Below are 18,818 nucleotides of genomic sequence, written 5' to 3' on the forward strand. Positions count from 1 at the left end.
GAGATGATTGTAAAACTGAGGGACAGTTTTAATCTCTCTCCGTCTCTCTCGCTATGATTTATACATGCTTTTTTGTTTAAACTAAATTTGTAGGTTAATAATGACCTTGGCTCACCTTGGACTATATATACCCGGTAAAAATAGGCAATATTCACTTTATTGGTTTAGTGACCCTTAAATGATCACAGACAAAAATCTTTAATTTGGCATTTAAATGAAACGTCCATGATGAGCAGATGGCACACAGAAATTAATTATCATTTGGAAGCTTGCTTGATGTTTGCAAAAGACATATGTGCAAATATGACCTGTTATCTCATTTCCACAGGGTATTCTTTATAGTTATGTTTGTAGCAGACATTTCCATTTTTTTAATTTATTTTTTATCATTCAGGTATGTTTTAAACTTTGTTCAGAAGAGGGATCACCTCTTTTATTCAGGATATATGACACAAATCTTGATATCTCATTCATGAAATGTTATCTCAGACTCAAAGCCACCAATACACAGTGACTTGAGGTCCCAGAGGTCCGAGGAAAATATGCCCTTGGAAGCCTGTGAATGTATGCCAGTTTTCCATGAAACCTATAACATTTTAAACAAGAAGGCAACAATTTGTTAAAATAAGCCCATAAAACTTTGGTTGATTAGCTCATTTATTCAACAGTTTCAACACAGCAATTAATGCAACATTTTTTTGGCTGTTATGGGCAGATACAACTCATGGAATGTAAATATATACTGTATACACAGGCACATAAGTCATGTAATTTGGAATCAGTAACAAACTACAATTTGTAATCTACCCAGCACACTACCGTTCAAATGTTTGGGGTCAGTAAGATTTTTTTGGACAGAAATTAATACTTATTTTCAGAAAGGACTAATTAAATTAATCAAAAGTGACAGTAAAGCCATTGATAAAGTTACAAAAGCTTTCTATTTCAAATAAATGCTTTTCTTTTGAACGTTTTATTTTTTAAAGAATCAAAATGTATTACAGTTTCCACAAAAATATTAAGAAGCAGAACTGTTCTCAACATTGATCATTTCTTGATAATAAACAATATAATAATATTGTTTCTTGAGCCCCAAATCAGCATGTTGGAATGATTTCTGAAGGATCATGTGACACTGAAGACTGGACTAATGAGCTTTACCATTTCAGGAATAAATTACATTATAAAGTAGTTAAAAATAGATAGATATTTCACAATATTAGAGTTTTTACTGTATTTTTTTTTATCAAATAAATGCAGCCTTGGTGAGAATAAGAGACTTTTTTCAAAAATATTTTAATACCAACCTCAGACTTTTGAACAGTACACTATGGTTCCATCCAATAAAAACTGAATGCTTTGCTAGCCAGCACCAGATAACTGGAGACATATGTGATCCTTGACTACTGGACAGCAGCAATGGCTGTTGGGTAACATGTGTATTGAAGAAAAGGCTAAAAAATAAACTGGACTAACAAGCTGGACAAATATAATATATATATCTATACTGTATATATACTGTATATATACAGTTTATAATATATAGTATAGTTTACAATATATATAGTTTACAATCAGGCTGTCAGCTTAGCATATATAGTAATGGGAAACTTCATTAAAGGCCAAGCCAAGACTTTAATTAAGTCATATAAGATAACAATGTGTAGACATGGAAGCTATCTCATAAAATCAATGCGTCACCTACAGTATAAAATCAAATAGGACTTTCAATAATACTGGCAAACTGCAGCATAAATGTGCTAAGAAAAATACTGACAGACTGTGCTGCAAAAGCTCAGTCATGGCTAAAAATATCTTATGGTTAAAGGAGCCCAGCGTAATAACTGTGAAATCTGGAGTGAATTAAAATAATGTGCACAGCAACATCATTCGTCAGTTTACAAATAATATAGCGACAAAGATATTGATATAGCGTTTTTTTGTTTTTTGTTGCTTTTACATAGGATGTTTTATAGCAAATTCAGTAAAACATGACAATGGTCTATTTTGACCATTTGGTGCTCGGATTTGATGCAATGATTTGACTGTCTTTGTAGGTTTTTTAAAATCATTTAGCCATGTTAAATAGAAAAGTGTCTCTTTCCAGTTATTAAAAGTTTGATTGACCATTAATTAAACCAATTTCAGCTTTCCCAACTAAGCAAGTAACCATTGAGCTACTTGCTGTCATGGTAAAGGTTGTTGCCATGGAAACAGGGCCACATGGGATCATCCATTTCTGTATTTGTCTGTTGGAGAGTTTGAAGAAATTAGTCAATCTGGTGTTATCATGAAGGAGATTATCTTAATAACACACCCCATTATGTTTTGTTTTGGAAGAGAAAAAAATAAAAAAAATAAAAAAGCTAGCTCAAGCAATGAACAGAAAAAATTAAAACTGTCAGACAAGTTAAAGAAAACCATCCTGAGCCAAGTTAACCAAAAATTGATATGGATATGCCAGCTACGCTGAAGAGCAGTTCAACAAATTGACTTGCATTTGTAATCTGTAATGAACATAAACGTTGGATAAGGTCACTTGGACCACCAGTGGATTTTGTTGAACAGCTCATGTTCAGCACAGCATGCAGCCTAGCAACGTGTCTGGATAAAAATATCCACAACAAGTGTGACCAAATATTCTCTCTTTCTTTTCTGCAATGTAGACTCACCCAATGAGCGACTGACTTAAGGGGACAGAAATGAGTCAATGACATCATCTGACTAGAGGTTAACCACCCTAGTGTTCATGTAATCTCATCATTTAATCTTCCATTAGTATGTTCAGCCAGTTATCATAAACACAGTTGACGACAACAATCACTTTACTGTTGTGTTTTTTCCTTCTTCAGGCATGGGAAAATATAGTTTAATGTGACAAGGCTCATTTGATGTAGTGTTTTAATATACACCACCAAGGTGTGAGAAATATAGCCTTTACTGTACATACATTACCATTCAAAAGTTGGGGATTGTTAAGATTTTTTTACTCCAGTCTTCAGTGTCACGTGATCCTTCAGAAATCATTCTAATATGCTGATTTGGTGCTCAAGAAACATTTCTTATTATCAATGTTGAAAACATTTGTCCTACTTAATTACTACTACTTAAATTTTAGAAAACTGATATATTTTTACAGGAATCTTTGATGAATAGTTAGTTCAAAATATATATATTTTTTGTAACATTATAATTTCTACATGTCTTTACTGTCACTTTTGAGCAATGAAATGTGTCCTTGCTGAATAAAAGTATTAATTTATTTAAAAAAAAAGAAAACCTTGCTGACCCCAACCTTTTGAATGGTAGTGTTATATATGTATATATATATATATATATATATATATATATATATATATATATATATATATATATATATATATAATATTACAGCGGATAGATAAAGTACAATAAAGCTCACCGAGTTAATCAGACAAGAGAGGAAACCTGCTCCAGCATTGGCCTTGATATCAGTTATGGGCAGCATTAGGTTGGGGGGTTCTTCTTTCATCATAGGTTCATTACTCAAGGACAGGTGTGTTTTGGCTATGCAAATAGGCAAATTCCCAAAGCCCTTTAAGAGAGATTAAAGAGAGAAGTCGAATAAGAGAAAATGTTTCACTCCCTCAGGCAGAAAGGGATACATACAAGAAATACTGTAGTGCAAGTTTAGAGCTTCTGGAAGCAGAATGAGTATGTGTTAAACAACACATTGAAATTTCCCAGAAGTCCAATAATTTCCCAAAATAACAAGAACCCCCCCCCCCCCCTCCCCCTCTCTTTGTACACACAAAATACAACACACACAAATTCACAACAGACAAACCTATCTCTTCAACAATCTGGTACACAACATTTTCCACTTTCCACCAAAGTATCCACAAAACTGTATGTCATACCATATATTTTTAAACATCTCATTAACTTTCAACAGCTGCTTCCACTAATTATAACCAACCCACATTATTTAACCAACAGTATTAGTATTTGTGTCATAGTATATATTGCATTTGATGGAGAACTTCTCATTTATCCAGTTCATTCTATAACTAAGCAAATATCTAAGAAATGGATGTGAATCACTGCATGCATATGTAATTAAACAGCCTTTTTTGCTCTGAAAATTTTGAGATTCAGGCAATGAAATGGGGAAAACACACAAGGTCTCGAGACGCGTTTAAAAAAAAAGTTGAACTGATTTTAACTTGAGAGACGCATTTTTAAAACGCATGCGCGAGACGCTGCAAAAGACGCGAGCACAACGGTTATACACGTCCGTCTAGCACGTTTACATAGAAAAACAATGGAAAAGTAGCGCATTGGAATGGAAAAACACATTATGTGTGAACTGTGTAAAGGAAGCTCACCTGTTTTGTATAAAGAGCAAGCTTTTCCTTTGCTTTTGGAGAGAGCTCGATATCTTTCGCACCATACATATTCTGTGCCACAGTCCTTAACTTATCAGCAGCTGGAATCTGGAGGAAAAAAACAACATTTATTTGTGTTTAATAATGCATTAGTTTGAGCAATTGATTTTGGATTTATTCCATCAGTGGAATCTTTCCGTACTTAATACACACAGGCATCTTTCTAGCCTTAATTGGTGTAATGTGTGATGAACAGTTTTTATACTGGTTATATTTAGACCTTGTCAATTAAAAAGATTTAATGCATGATAAAGTAATTGGCTGGTAATGAAACAGCTCTATATTTAAAGTGTTAATTGATCTCAGAATATGTGTGGGAGAGAACAGTACAAGGACCTTGGGTAATGAAAAAAAAAATCCTGAATACTGTATACTTGTATAAGGCATTTAATGATGCCGCTAACAGATATCATTTCAGTGGTAAAATTAGTGGATGTTCCCTTGTGGGATTTAAACCTTGGTTACCTTATTTGTACTTTATGTTCTTCTTTTGTAAGTCACTTTGGATAAAAGCGCCTGCTTAATCCATAAATGTAAATGTATCAGAGCAAATTTTACCCTCTCTGCCACTTCTTACCTGCGAGTCGTACAGGAACCTAAACCGTCCAGGTAGTTTTGCTGCTCTCTGAACAGCTTCGGCCAGAGCCAACGCTCCAGCGCCCCCCTTAGACCAGTTAGTGCACTTCACGGCATCAAAGGCACCAGCCTGCCTCGCCTGGCCACACACCAGCTCCAGCTCAGCGTCAGTATCAGAGCTGTGCCAAATACAATCAGAGCCCATATTCACACACATTCACTCAGAGTGGGAGGGCTGTGTGTGGTTCAGATTGGCTCGTTAGCATATGATTAGTCTACAATGTATAAAAACCTAAGAGACTATTTGAATATAATTAGTGATATTAGCGATAAAATGGTACATATTTATAATGTATGAATAGTTGCAAATAACTTGATGATAAGAGGCACAGACAACACTTTTTGTTGGCTGCTTGATGTCGTACCTGAATTTGTTGACAGCTACGATCACTGGCAAACCAAAAGCTTGTGCATTTTCCACCTGTCTCCTCAAGTGGCAACAGCCTCTCTCCAGCTGCTCAAGGTTCTGCATTGGAGAAAACACCTCAAGTCATGTGGTATATAAACTCATCTACTCATAGGCATGCATGTAATTAGAATTGTCCCCTAATTGTTTTACAGTAATATGGCTTCCACCTGACTGACGATCATCAACATTTAGAACTGAACATTAAATGGTTGTCAGTAAATTATAGGTTATAAACATATTTAAAATATTAAGAGATTAAAAATATGCCAAAAAGTGGCAGCTGAAAGATTGCACTACCTCCTGTGAATACTCTTTTGGAAGGGGCAGACCTGCTTGGACCTATAAATAAGAAAGAATAGAAGCATAAAGACAATGTGAGCTATTGCCTCTGTCACAAGCACAAGATTGATCATTTAATAAACAGTTGATGTGTTATTGGTTCAATCGAACCCATAATGGAAATCTATCTATAGATTTGTGGATCTGACTCACAGGGGGGGCGCCGCCATGCATCTTCAAGGTACGAACAGTGGCCACCATCACAACCACATCTGGCTGCAGGCCAGAGTAGCGGCATTTAATGTTGAAGAACGTCTCCAAGCCAATGTTAGCCCCATGACCAGACTCAGTAACTGAAAATACAGGAAAGTAGCTTCAGATTAGCCAGAGTTTGAATATTGTGACAGTTTTATTTGTGTTTGCCATTTATTTTCCAGAAACCTAGACCACGTGAATTATTGTACTTTAACGTTGAAAGACGTCTCATCCTCACTAAGGCTGCATTTATACGATGATAAATTCAGTAAAAACAGTGATATTGTGAAATATTATTACAATTTAAAATAACTGTTTTCTAATTTTAAAAAATATATTTAATTATATTTTAAAATGTAATTTATCCTGGTGATGGCAAAGATGAATTTTGAAGCCATTATTACAGTCTTCAGTGTCACGTGATCCTTCACAATTCAGTCTTATATGAGGACTTGGTGTTCAAGAAACATTTATTATTGTTATCAATGTTGAAAACAGTTGTGCTCCTTAGGATTTTTGTGGAAAACAAAAGTGATGTTTTTTTTCAGGATTCTTTGTTGAATAGAAAATTTAACAACATTTAAATAGAAATCCTTTGAACATTATAAATGTCTTCTTTGATACATTTAATGTGTCCTTATTGAAAAAAATTGTTCTTATTTCTTTAAAACACTTAATAATACTAACCAAAACGTTTGAATGGTAGTGTATTTGTGGAGTATTTTTTTCTAACATGAGTGCACAGCATTTAAAAAGTAAAAATTTTAATTAATCATTTTTATAAAAAAATATAAAGCGTATTTCTTCTTCACCTACAAATCCTTTGGATCCGACCATTTTTAAAGCCATTTTGTCAGCCAGAATGGAAGGACTGCCTTGGGCAATGTCAACTAATGGGCTGGTGTGAAGAAACACCGGTGTACCCTAGAGAGAAAGATGTGCTGAGACAGAATCTGACAGAGCTGAAATAAATAAGAATGATTCTGTGTGCAGTGATTCTAAAATATTTATTCTGAAAAATGACAATGACATTGTTAGTGGTCATGCAACATTTTTCGCAATTAAACCTTACCTCTACAGTTTGCATCAAGACAGGTTTAAGGGCATCTTTCAATAGCATGGCCAATGGGCCACTGACATTCTGTGATGACAAAGTTGTGTGCATTAGATCACACGCATAATAAAGACACACACAAACACACATACACATACTTACTAAATCCTCTGAGGTGACAGGTTCTCCAGATTTGTTTGAAGCCACTACTATCCTGGCCAGCCTCTGCTGCATCTCCTCTTCACTGCTGCTGAGTGACAGTATAGCCATGATCTCGTTTTCCAAAGAGTCAGAATCCTGAACAGCACAGATACTTAAAGTAAACAAATCACTTAAGTATATATATACAAATCACTTTATATATATATATACACACACACACACACACACACACACACACACACACACACACACACACACACACACACACACACACACACACACACACACACACACATACACACAACATAATACAATGTGAATTACATTATCAAGAAAGGCACAATAGTTCAAATGTAGTGACAAAATGACATTGTGATACTGATACATACTGTTGTAGTTCCTAGGTCAATGTCCAATCGGACAAAACGTCTGATCTCGGTCCCTGTGAAGGTCAAGGGGTCAGATTTCTCAATACCCAGTTTCTACAGGTCATAAAGGACACAGTGACCATGTCAACATACTTCTCTTCTGCAGTGGTTTTGAAATTAATATTTGACTCTAAATTGTGTTTTCTATGACTTACCTTTAGCCGGCTAAGCTGGGCTGGGGAGACAGATCGTTGACCCTCTTTGAGAGGAACCAATAAGTCAAACAAAGCCTGTAAGGTACAAGCATATGAGATCATACCAAAAGCCATTGAAACTCATGAGTATAACCACACACATATCAAACACAAACCTGACCTTCTCAGAAAGCTTGGTCTCATAGTGAGCATGTGCTTTAATAGTGTCCATCACAACTCTACTGGCAGCAGAGATGAGCTCATTCTGGCCTGAAGGCTGAAGGCTGACCTGGGATCAACGTGTTAGAAGATATTCACGTTCCATTTGATGAAATTTGCCATCGAATCTGCGCTACAAGAGGAACTCAAACATACCTCTTCCAATGGGATAATCTGAGAGTATCCACCTCCAACAGCAACCCCTGTAAACAAAAAGCAACCAAAAATATTTTGAGCCACTTAAGCTATAAAAGCCTGTTTTTTTTGTCTCAGAGTCTAAATTAAAATGGATAATTATGAGTTCCGTAAATTAAAATAAGAAGTAAGCCACACTGTGAGACATTAAGTTGCATGGCAAGATATTATGAGAAATATAAGTTTACAAATGTTTGTAATCAATTTGCAATTGTGAGATATTAAGGGATAAGGAAGAGTCATAGTTGACTTTAGATTTCATAATTTCAACTTTGTATGAATTATTAGCTTTTGTCATAATTCTAACATTTTATCTCAATTTAAACTGACATAAGTCACAATTATTAGAGAAGTCATAACATAAACAAGCAAAATGATGTAATTATAATTATAAATTGATTTCATAATTCAATCTTTTTGTTATTATTCACTTTGTTCACATCATTTTTTTGATCTTCATTTTTTATCTCATAATTATGATGTACCAAACTGATCTACAAATGATTTTTTCCTTATGTTGCGGAAATGAGCTTCTACAGTAATTATCTTGGAAACTTGAGAAAAAAAACAAATGCTTGTCCCTCACCCCTAGCACCAAAACAGGATCCTGGGGAAGGCTCTTGCACACAAGCAAAAGCGTTGATATTCAGGAGGGCCCCGAAAGCCTGAGCCAGTCCGAGAGCGGTGGTGCGTTTTCCCTCGCCCAATGGAGTAGAAGTAATTCTGGTCACAGTAACAGAATGGATTGACTTTGAAAGCAATGCATTTAGGTAGTTTGGCGAATTGCTCAGAGACAGAGCTTAAGCTGGATGTGAATGCATTGTGTGACCCAGGCTTAATGGAGCCTGGCACCAAGATCCCATTTGGTGCCTGTGGAAAGTTACTACTCTATAAGATTATGCTAATGTACATAATTATATTTCAAGATGCATCTTACCCAGTGACAACCACATATTTCCCATCAGGCTGTTTCTTCATGCGTTTCAGAACATCCAGTCGTACTCTTGCCCTACTTCTGCTATATGTCTCCACTTCCTCAGAAAACAGGCCCACCTCTCTTGCAAGCTGACTGACTGGTTTGCTTTGGCATGAACGTGAGATTGCAGCATCACTAGGAAATGTACAGTAATAGGCATTACATGAGTCAGCAAGAGTCATGATGCACTTCACAGAATATGCTTAAATTAAACAATCTTTATAATAGCAATCAAGCCACGACAGTACCTCGGCTGAGGCTCTTGGGGTTTCTTCTTTGTGAACACTATGTTCCACTTCCCTGGAGTGTATGTCTGCAGAAACCGCTTTGCACTTTCAACTGTATTCTGATCCAAATCCAAATGAGAATAACAAACATTTGTAAAAGCAAATAATATCAGTTATCGGCCGATATTTTATTTTAATTCTTTTTATTTCCATTAGTCAATATTTAACTCAGCAAGCTCACTTCCCCATATTTTTAAATGTAGATGACATTTTGTCATCAAATGCTTACTTAAAGCTCCACTTTAAAAATGTAATCTTTAGCAAATGTACATCCATTTTCATACTTTACACTACCGTTCAAAAGTTTGGGGTCATTAAGATTGAATGTTTTTGGAAGAAGTCATTACCCCTGTCTTCAGTGTCACATGACCCACAGAAATCATTCTAAAATGCTGATTTGGTGCTAAAAAATGCTGATGTTTAAAACAGTTGTACTGCTTGATTTTTTTTTTTTAAACGGAAACACATTTTTATTTTCAGGATTCTTTGATGAATAGAATGTTCAAAATGATAGAATTTATAGTAGAAATCTTTTCTAACATTATAAATGTCTATACTGACACTTTTGATCAATTTAATTCTGCTAAAATTTTGAACAGTATTGTATTGATGCTTAAATTCCCTTGGTTTTAATTTTTAGTCAATGGTTTTAATTTTTTTATTTACTTAGAAGAATTTAAATATCAGCCATAAAATAAAAAAATTTGAAATGGTAGGCAAAAAATTATTTGGCTACGGTTTTGCGTTCTCTCACAAATTTTCTGCGTTTCCTGAGAAACTTTGCGTTAGCTCGCAAAGAACAAAAAAAGTTTTTCGAAGTTTTTACATTTTTTGAGGGAATCTAAAGGTTTTGCAAGCAAATGCAAAGTTTCTGGGGGAACGCAAAACATTTCAGAGAGAACGCCAAAGCAGAGACTTCTCGTTTTTCCCCCCCCATCTCATATTTTTTTCCACCACCATGTCCCGTTAAGGGCTCCGGAAGCGTCAACTATGACCAACATAAACTTTTAATTTGTGACAAATAATATTGTTCAGTACTCTACGGAAAGCTTGTTCAAGGAAAGCAGGTCCAAATTTCCACTAATTTTAACAAGTGAGCATGAAATAAACAAGACTCAAAGTCTTTTTCAGTTACATTACTCAGCTGATTGCAGTAAATCCTCTCTCCAAAAATCTCTATAGTCTTTGCATTTGTTTGGGAAAATGCAGAGTAGGCCTACATCTTACTGCATTTATTTGTCTGTACTAGTAATTGTTGGCACAATTGCTGTTCACTTTACAAACAAGTCAAACAGAGTCATTTGCTCCAGAAATGATACCTTCATCAGCATAGCTACAGTCATGGGTCCAACTCCACCAGGCACTGGGGTGATGTATCCAGCTCGCTCTTTAGCTGAGGAGTAGTGTACATCCCCCACCACTCGTTTCCCACTGGCTTTACTGCGGTCTGTGTGTGAGTTAAATGTAAACACGTGAGCTAAAACCAGTAGCCATTTAATATTCCGTAACTGCTTTAGACAAGTAGATACAGTCAAGCAGAGAGACCTGGTATATGATTGATACCGCAGTCTATGACCACTGCCCCCTCCTTCACCCACTCTCCTTTCACCATCTCAGCTCTGCCAGCACCCACAACCAAGATATCTGCTCTGCCCACCTATAAAAAACATGACACTGAAAGTTACTCCAGCATTCACTCCCGCACTCCTTTCATTACACCAAACTGCACAACAAGTAAAGGTCTGTACTCAACGATAAAGCAAACGATAAATACATCTCACTATTTTGTAAAGAACCGAGTCATGAGCTCTTCTTTGTTGTAGAATCTAGATGAAGAAAGTCTCAGGTTACGCATGTAACCATGGTTCCCTGAGAAGGGGAAGTAGACACTGCATCCTCTAGAGGACAATTTGGGGAATGCCTCTGGCGTGACTGGTGTCTGAAGCATGCGTTTAAACGGGACAATTACATTGGCCGGCAACAGTCCGTGATGTCACAACTGGTATAACTGTGAGTATATAAGGACACCTGTAATAGACATAATCTTCTTTGTCTTAAGGAGACGTAGACAGGCTGGCCCGACGCATGGCAGAGAGACGCAGTGTCTCATTCCCCTTCTAAGGGAACCATGGTTACATGCATAACCTGACACGTTCCCTTTCGAATGGGAACTCCTCCTCTAGAGGACTCTTTGGGGAACCAATGCCCACTCCGCCATGCTGAGGGTATGACTGCCTAATTGGCTGTGACAAGCACAAGCAAGGACTCAACAGACTTAGATGCCAGAGTCAGATTCCCTCACTCAGGTCCTCGGAACTGTGAATTACACAATTCCTTATGGCCACCACCCAAGCTCCAAGCCCTAAAATGAGCAGAGCTCAAGGTCTGGTAATGGCAGCCTGTATGCCAGACATAGTGCCCTATCATACACCCGGCACAATGCGACGAAAGTGTTTTTTGCTAGTTTCAACCAGATGCAGTTATCATTTTCACGTCCTGCGCCACGTTGTTTAAATAGAAAATTAATTTGCGCCCATGGGCGTGCTGGTCTGAAAACGAGGTGTGTTCGGGTGCATTGTTGCGTTCAGCGTTGAAGCGTTCAGTTTTTCCGCTTGTAAACTCCGCCATGTAAATAGCAAATCTGCCATGGCGCGAGCGCAACTGCCTTTCAAAGGGAATGGGAGATGAGACTCTGATTGGTTTATTGCACGTTACGCCCAAAACACACCCATTACTCATTAAGAAAATAGGGAAAACTCTTTTAGACCATGCGCCGGGCACGCCGAGCATCATTAAACTAGCAAAAGTGGATTCGGACACGCCCGTCTGCTTTTAAACCCTACCTGTTGGGAGGCAACTGTGCTTCATGAAAAATAAGGAAGATGCCTACTTAGAAACCCGCCATGAGAGGGGGAGGCATGCCTTGAATATATATAGGGGGATCTGGTTCAACCCCTAAACACCATATTTTAGTTGAAAAATGTTCTACCCTGTCTGACCTAGAGTCAGCATCTCGCAAAGCCAGCACTCCTGAATTATGGGTGCTCAACCAGTGAGAAGGGTTGCAAAACTCAGGCAATAACCACTTCTTACCATGGCCCAGAGATGGGTTCTCTGTGGAGCTGAGGACTCAGCAGAAAGACTCTCTGAGCCACCAGCTCAACCTGTGATCCCCACGATCTGAGTCTCTGCTGGACCTCGGCTGCAGCAGGTCCCGAACTGCGGAGTGTAGACGCCTGTCCTTATTCCCTCAAAAAAGGGTACAGATGTGAACGGAGGCTTCTTCATAGAGAAGCCCTTGCAATCAGTGCATTCTGCACCCTCGAGAACGAAACGCGCATGATCCTCTCCAAGACAAATGACGCACAAGTCATGTGTATCGTCTGGTGTCAGATAACACTGATATGGTGGCACACACTTCCTGAAATGATTGTCAGAGCATGCATACACCGATGCCAAATAACGCTTTCAAAACAAACAGTCTCCAGAAGACAAAAAAGCTGATGACGTCAGAAGTGACCTCACGGACTGTCGTCGGCCAATGACATTGTTGCGTTTAAACACGTGCCCTCTAGAGGACGCTGTGCGAGTTCCCATTCGAAAAGGAATTGCTCATTTTCAAAACTGTAATGGGAAAAGGGATATAAAAGAGAGTGAGAGAAGCAAATGAAACCAACATGTTCAGCAAGGTCGAGGGTCTTTGAATGGCAGGTGGTCACTGTGGCGTGGTTCCATAAGAGCAGATCGTGCATTGGAGCTCCAACGATCTTACTGCGGCCGATCACGACAGCATTCTTTCCCATCACGCTCACACCTGCACACATGAATCACACTTGCAGAGAGGCAGCATTTTCTGAAAATTCTAAAAGCTCTTATCTTAATTGTCCTGCTTTGTTTGAGTAAAATTATAAAGCAGAAACACATGTTTGTGAGAAGGCAGAATGCATTGCAATAAGATTGGCGAAAAGGTTATAGAAAATAAATATTGGTTGCGAATAAAAGTGTACACTTGAGGTCAGTTAGTTTTTTTTCAGCAATTTAGTGACAGTAAAGACATTTATTATGATTTATATTTCGAATAAATGATGTTCATTTTCAACTTACAAGAAATCCTGAAAAAATGTATCATGGTTTCCACAAAAATATGAAGCTGCACAAATGTTTTCTACATGGATACTAATAAGAAATGTTTCTTATTAAGCAGCACATCAGCATATTAGAGTGATTTCTGAAGGATCATGTGACACTGAAGACTGGGATAATGGCTGCTGAAAATTCCTTGCCATCACAGGAATAAATTACATTTCAAAATACATTAAAAAAGAAAACAGCTATTTTAATTTGTAATAACATTTCAAGACATTACTATTTTTACTGTATATATGATCAAGTAAATCCAGCCTCGTTGAGCATTAGACTCTTCTTTTAAAAACATTAAAAAAAATTACAGACCCTAAACTTTAGAACGGTGGTGTATATTTTATTAAAGACTGCAAAACACCAATAAAAAAGAAGTGTATAATTAAAATTGAATATTTAACTAAATATGTTTGGTGTATTTTTAAGCTTATCAATGGAGATGCTGTCCATGTAGACAGTAGATCATAAGGAAGCTCACTAGGTTTTGGATCAGAGCTACTTTCTGACTCATCTAGATGTGATGCAAAAATAGATTGTTCTGGATCCTTCGTTCTTTTCCTTAGGGTGACAGCACATTTCACCACCCAGTCATCAGTCGGCATTGCTCTCTCTGTGTGTGTGTATATATAGATCTCACACCTATCCAATGACACTGCACACTGATTGTGCTGTAGTATGAAGGCCCCTTCGACAATCATGCTATGTTTCTGACTGATGAGAGCTAGAGCTCATGGGTAAAGGTTCACAAGATATCCACCCACCGGTCTGACTGATTAGCTCCATGCAGCCATTAGGAGTGCAAGGGATGAAACAGTCGCCCAGGTCTCCACGAGACAGCTTCCCTGCATTTATACTGGTCAATCTTGGGGGATATTTGACAAATCAAATAATATACAGTTACAATCATCTGTGGAGGGTTTGTTTTTTAAATATACCATGCATTAAGGAAGTTTTCCTAAAAATGTATATCGACCAGGCATGAATATTTAAAAAGTTCAATATAGATCAGTTCTCCTGTCAGTAATCACAATAAACACTGTGATGAACCCATTATAAATCACATACGGTAACACAACTGAACACAGATGATGAAACTATGAGGATGTGTAAAGATCCTGCAGGTGGATATTGCTTATTTGTGCAGATTTTAGACTCAGCTGCCCCTCAAATTTTACTCAGAGATAACTCAGCTGAAATCAGAAGAAAAAGGCCAATATTCACAGATATCTACAAAGAGGACATTCGCTCTCTGACTTTGGGCGAAAATAAATACAGATACGAGAGCAAAGTGATCAGACCTGGAAACTATTGCAGTGGATTAATAGATCAACTCTGCAGTCTGCACCGTATCTTTCTTGAAGAAAAAAAAAAAGACTTCACCTACCCATCAACATCTTTCTCTGGGGCCACAGCATTGGTCACTTTCTCTGTGTTTATTGGGTCGATGGAGTCAAGAGGTAGTTGTACGATGAGACCATGAACCGCAGGGTTCTCATTCACGGCAACTATGCTCTGAAGGACCTTAAGGAAATCAGTGAGATCAGCCTTCAAACTTCTTCTCACAAAACAAGGTTTAATTTGCTGTGTGCTGCATTTTATTAATAGTTCAGAATGCTGTTGATTGACCAAAACAAGATGAGATTGAACTGCATGGCTCAAAGTTAATATGGACAGTCGATTTCCCACAGCTCTAATTTTCATTATAATGAATTGTGAGCAATGGCGCATGTATATATGAAAGGAAAAAGGAAAGAAAATGAGGTGAATCACACATTTGTTATTGTTTGAGGCCTGTTTCTCTTACTTCATCTTCTGTGGCTGTTTCGGGAAGCCTAATGTGGTTCGCATTGATTCCAATCTATGTAAGGGAGAGAGACAGTGTCAGCGAGAGGTTTATGTTAAAAATGATCTGTGTTTATTAAATCAGCTTACTGAACCTCAGCTGCTGCCTTGAGCTTCATGCTGATGTAGAGGTTTGAATCATCTCTGTCACCGACCTAGAACACACCATAGGCCACATGAGAGTGTAAAGAGGATAGTAATATATATTCTGTATATATATATATATATATATGTGTGTGTGTGTGTGTGTGTGTGTGTGTGTGTGTGTGTGTGTGTGTGTGTGTGTGTGTGTGTGTGTGTGTGTGTGTGTGTATAATTTATTTATTTATTTATTTTTTAACATGTTGACGTCCTGAAAAACAGAATTAGCAAACACACTGATCTAATATGTCTAATATATCTATGATCTCACACAATACTGGTAGGCTAAAAATGTTGCTAAATAATGCTGTATTATCTGAATATTTTGATATTTCTGAGAAAAAGTTTTTTTATAGATTATGCTTAATATTCTATAATAGTATAAATATAGTATAAATAGAATATATAAATATAATGAACAAATGTTCAAATAAAGTATAACTATTTTGCATGTCGTTTTTCATTTATTACATTGAATATTTGTGAAATTACTGTATATGAATATTTAAACACAAATATGTATCATGTACATTACATCTTGATACTGATATGAAATGCATTTTATTTATTTATTGTTTTAAATATAGTTATTTGTATGTAATGGTCAAATGCATTTATCAAAACAGACCGTAAATATTTAAAAGAACAACAAAACAACACATAACAAGCAGTGAGGTTATTATGAATCAAGACATGAGTCACACACCATATCAATGTTATCTTATCCCAAAGACCTTAAACTAACACACCTTTATTTCACGTTGCACACTTTTGCATTTATCAACGCATGACCATGAAGCCATAGAGAGATTATCTATTTTAACAAAACACCCACAACCGTGAGAGAGAAGAAAATGGCACATTACCAAATGACCATCTGGAGTAGAGTGAGAGAAAAAGAAGAAAGATGAGTCAGAATATCAAGAGAGATGAAATCATAAAGCTAGCTATCAGCACAAAGTGTATTATATGGACCAAAATAATGAGCAAGAGATCCAGAATGACCTGCAGCACAACCAGGCCGGGCCTGAAGCCTGGGAACTGAGTCTTCATCTCTGCTAACTCCTTCTTCAGTCGCTCCTTCACCTGTCTGAACATACAGAGAATAATGGCATTTGATCTACCTCCAGGGTCTTAAAGGGGGGATTTTTTCATTTATTGTTTGATCAAATTATTGATCAAATAATATAATTTTTAATATTGTTTTATATTTTTAAAATGTCATTTATTCCTGTGATGGAAATTTTCATCATCATTACTCCAGTCTTCTGTGTCTCATGATCCTTCAGAAATCATTCTAATGTGCTGATTTGAAGCTCAAGAAACATTTCTTATTATTATACATTTTGTGATGCTTAATAATGTTGTAAAAACTGTGATAGGCCTAATTTTTTTTAGGATACTTTAGTGAATATAAATTTCAAAAGAACAACATTTTTGTGAAATAATGTTTTATCACATTTCAACAATTTAATGCATCCATGCATTAAATCTTGCAAAATAAATCTTACTGACCCAACATTTTTGAATGATTGTGTATATCTATAAATAACAATACATTAATATATTATTCTTATATTATTTATTATTAATAACTGCATGAAGTAATTCAATTATTATATTATGAGCGTATGGCCAGGCTTAAAATGCAATACTGTATGTCTATACATCTATAAATAACAATAAATAAATATATTAATTATTATATTACTTAATATTAATATCTGCATGTAATAATTCAATTATTATTTTATAAGCGTAAGGCCTGGCTTAAAATTATATATATATGTATATATATATATATATATATATATATATATGTATATATATATATATATATATGAGCGTATGGCCTGGCTTAAAATGCAATATATATTTGCATATCTAAATAACAATAAATAAATACATTAATTACTATATATTACTTAATATTAATCTATGTAATATGCAGTATTATTTTATGAGCATATGGCAGCCTTAAAATTCAATTCAATTTGATATAATATGTAACTTTTCTATATCCAAAAAAGGGGGACTTTGGCCTGAAAATGATTAAAGACCCCTGATCTACCTGAAGGGCCCCTTAAACACTCAAACTTACTGCGAGGTCTTGTTTCCGGACACAATGGTTGCCATGGTGCATTGGCTGTCACGGTACCTCAAAGCTCCTCGCCGGAGCACAGAGGCAGTGAGGGCAAACATATCCAGGCAGCTGCTACTGAGCAAAACACAGAGGCAAGGTTAGTAGGAAAACACTATAAAGAGAAAAAAAGCACCTAAAACTCAAGCTGCATCGTTATATTCTACAGATACCAACACCTGTCCTGTGTGAAAACGGAGCCTGCACAGCACACCCACTTCTGCGCGCTTCTCCTCTGCTGTCACGGGAAACTGTGCAGTGCGCAGCTCCCAAACCAGAGTGTTATCACGGGGTCCAGCTGCGGCATTCCACACTATTCCAGTATGAGTGGGGAAGTAAGCTGATAAAGGAGCCCTGTCAAGGCTGCAAAGCTTAGACAAGCTCAAACAAACAAAAAATCACATGGTGTGCGGGAAAAGCTTACACTGGGCCAAAGAGGTTAAAATACAACTGCTGGGCTGTAAAGGAAGTGGGATGTTTCATTGCAAAGAGCCAGGCAGCCAATCAGGGATCCTTTGAGCTGGGAGAGGAGCATTCTTGGGACTCTGAGCTCTGTCCCCTCCTCTTCTTTCTTGCCTGCGAAAGTCCCCCCTTCTCACGGTTCCGTAAGCTTCAAAACAGCTGTCAATCATACCGTGTCTTGGAGGAGTCGAGGGCAGAGAAGTCTAAACACTTTCTTTTTGTGTTTTTGTGCTGCCTGCAAACTCGTATAGGCTACGTATTTGTTTGTTTTAAGGCATTTCTGCCACGATACTGAAAATTATATAGATGAGGTGTGTCTTAAACTTTCACTTAGGCTACTTAAGTAAGTTTGAAGTGCTACGGATTTCAAGGGTAGCATAAAATGTATTTATGGCACAACCAAAGAAAAAAATAAATTGATTTAAAACATATGCATATTATGTCACATATGTCACATACGTTGTTCGAAAATAACAACAGAAAACTTGAGAAAATCATGAAACGTTTCTTGGTTTGTTGTTAACTTTAGCGCCTACTGCTGAGAAACGGTTGCATAACAACGTTGAGACGCTCGCTCTGTGACCACAATCACTTATTTTTTGTTTTTAGATTTTAAACTCAACCATGAGCAT

General features: G+C 36.8%; 1 protein-coding gene across 7 annotated transcripts; it reads right to left on the reverse strand.

Moving 5' to 3' along the window:
• Positions 1-161: 161 nt before the first annotated feature.
• Positions 162-18,175, reverse strand: mthfd1a (methylenetetrahydrofolate dehydrogenase (NADP+ dependent) 1a, methenyltetrahydrofolate cyclohydrolase, formyltetrahydrofolate synthetase). Of its 7 annotated transcripts, none has more exons than XM_077221176.1 (27): positions 17,904-18,172; positions 17,686-17,799; positions 16,590-16,674; positions 15,539-15,598; positions 15,406-15,459; positions 14,986-15,122; positions 14,363-14,463; positions 13,139-13,275; positions 11,007-11,118; positions 10,781-10,908; positions 9,423-9,520; positions 9,136-9,309; positions 8,785-8,921; positions 8,160-8,206; positions 7,966-8,073; positions 7,806-7,880; positions 7,612-7,704; positions 7,223-7,357; positions 7,079-7,147; positions 6,819-6,930; positions 5,965-6,104; positions 5,770-5,811; positions 5,429-5,529; positions 5,005-5,182; positions 4,368-4,475; positions 3,422-3,574; positions 162-586 (listed from the first exon to the last, which is right to left on the reverse strand). In XM_077221176.1, the coding sequence occupies exons 2-27, from the start codon at positions 17,784-17,786 to the stop codon at positions 467-469; spliced, it is 2,805 nt and encodes a 934-aa protein (XP_077077291.1). In that variant the 5' UTR covers positions 17,787-17,799; positions 17,904-18,172; the 3' UTR covers positions 162-466. The 7 variants fall into 7 exon arrangements, with proteins under 7 accessions (XP_077077291.1, XP_077077292.1, XP_077077294.1 ...); XM_077221177.1 differs by having other exon boundaries at positions 17,686-17,802; XM_077221178.1 differs by lacking the exon at positions 162-586 and adding an exon at positions 1,936-2,249 and having other exon boundaries at positions 17,904-18,175.
• Between the last annotated feature and the right edge of the window lie 643 nt (positions 18,176-18,818).

The sequence above is a fragment of the Siphateles boraxobius genome, unplaced genomic scaffold (assembly GCF_051911475.1).
Source record: "Siphateles boraxobius isolate OS27281-9 unplaced genomic scaffold, OSU_SipBor_1 8, whole genome shotgun sequence".
In the NCBI taxonomy this organism is placed as follows: domain Eukaryota; kingdom Metazoa; phylum Chordata; class Actinopteri; order Cypriniformes; family Leuciscidae; genus Siphateles; species Siphateles boraxobius.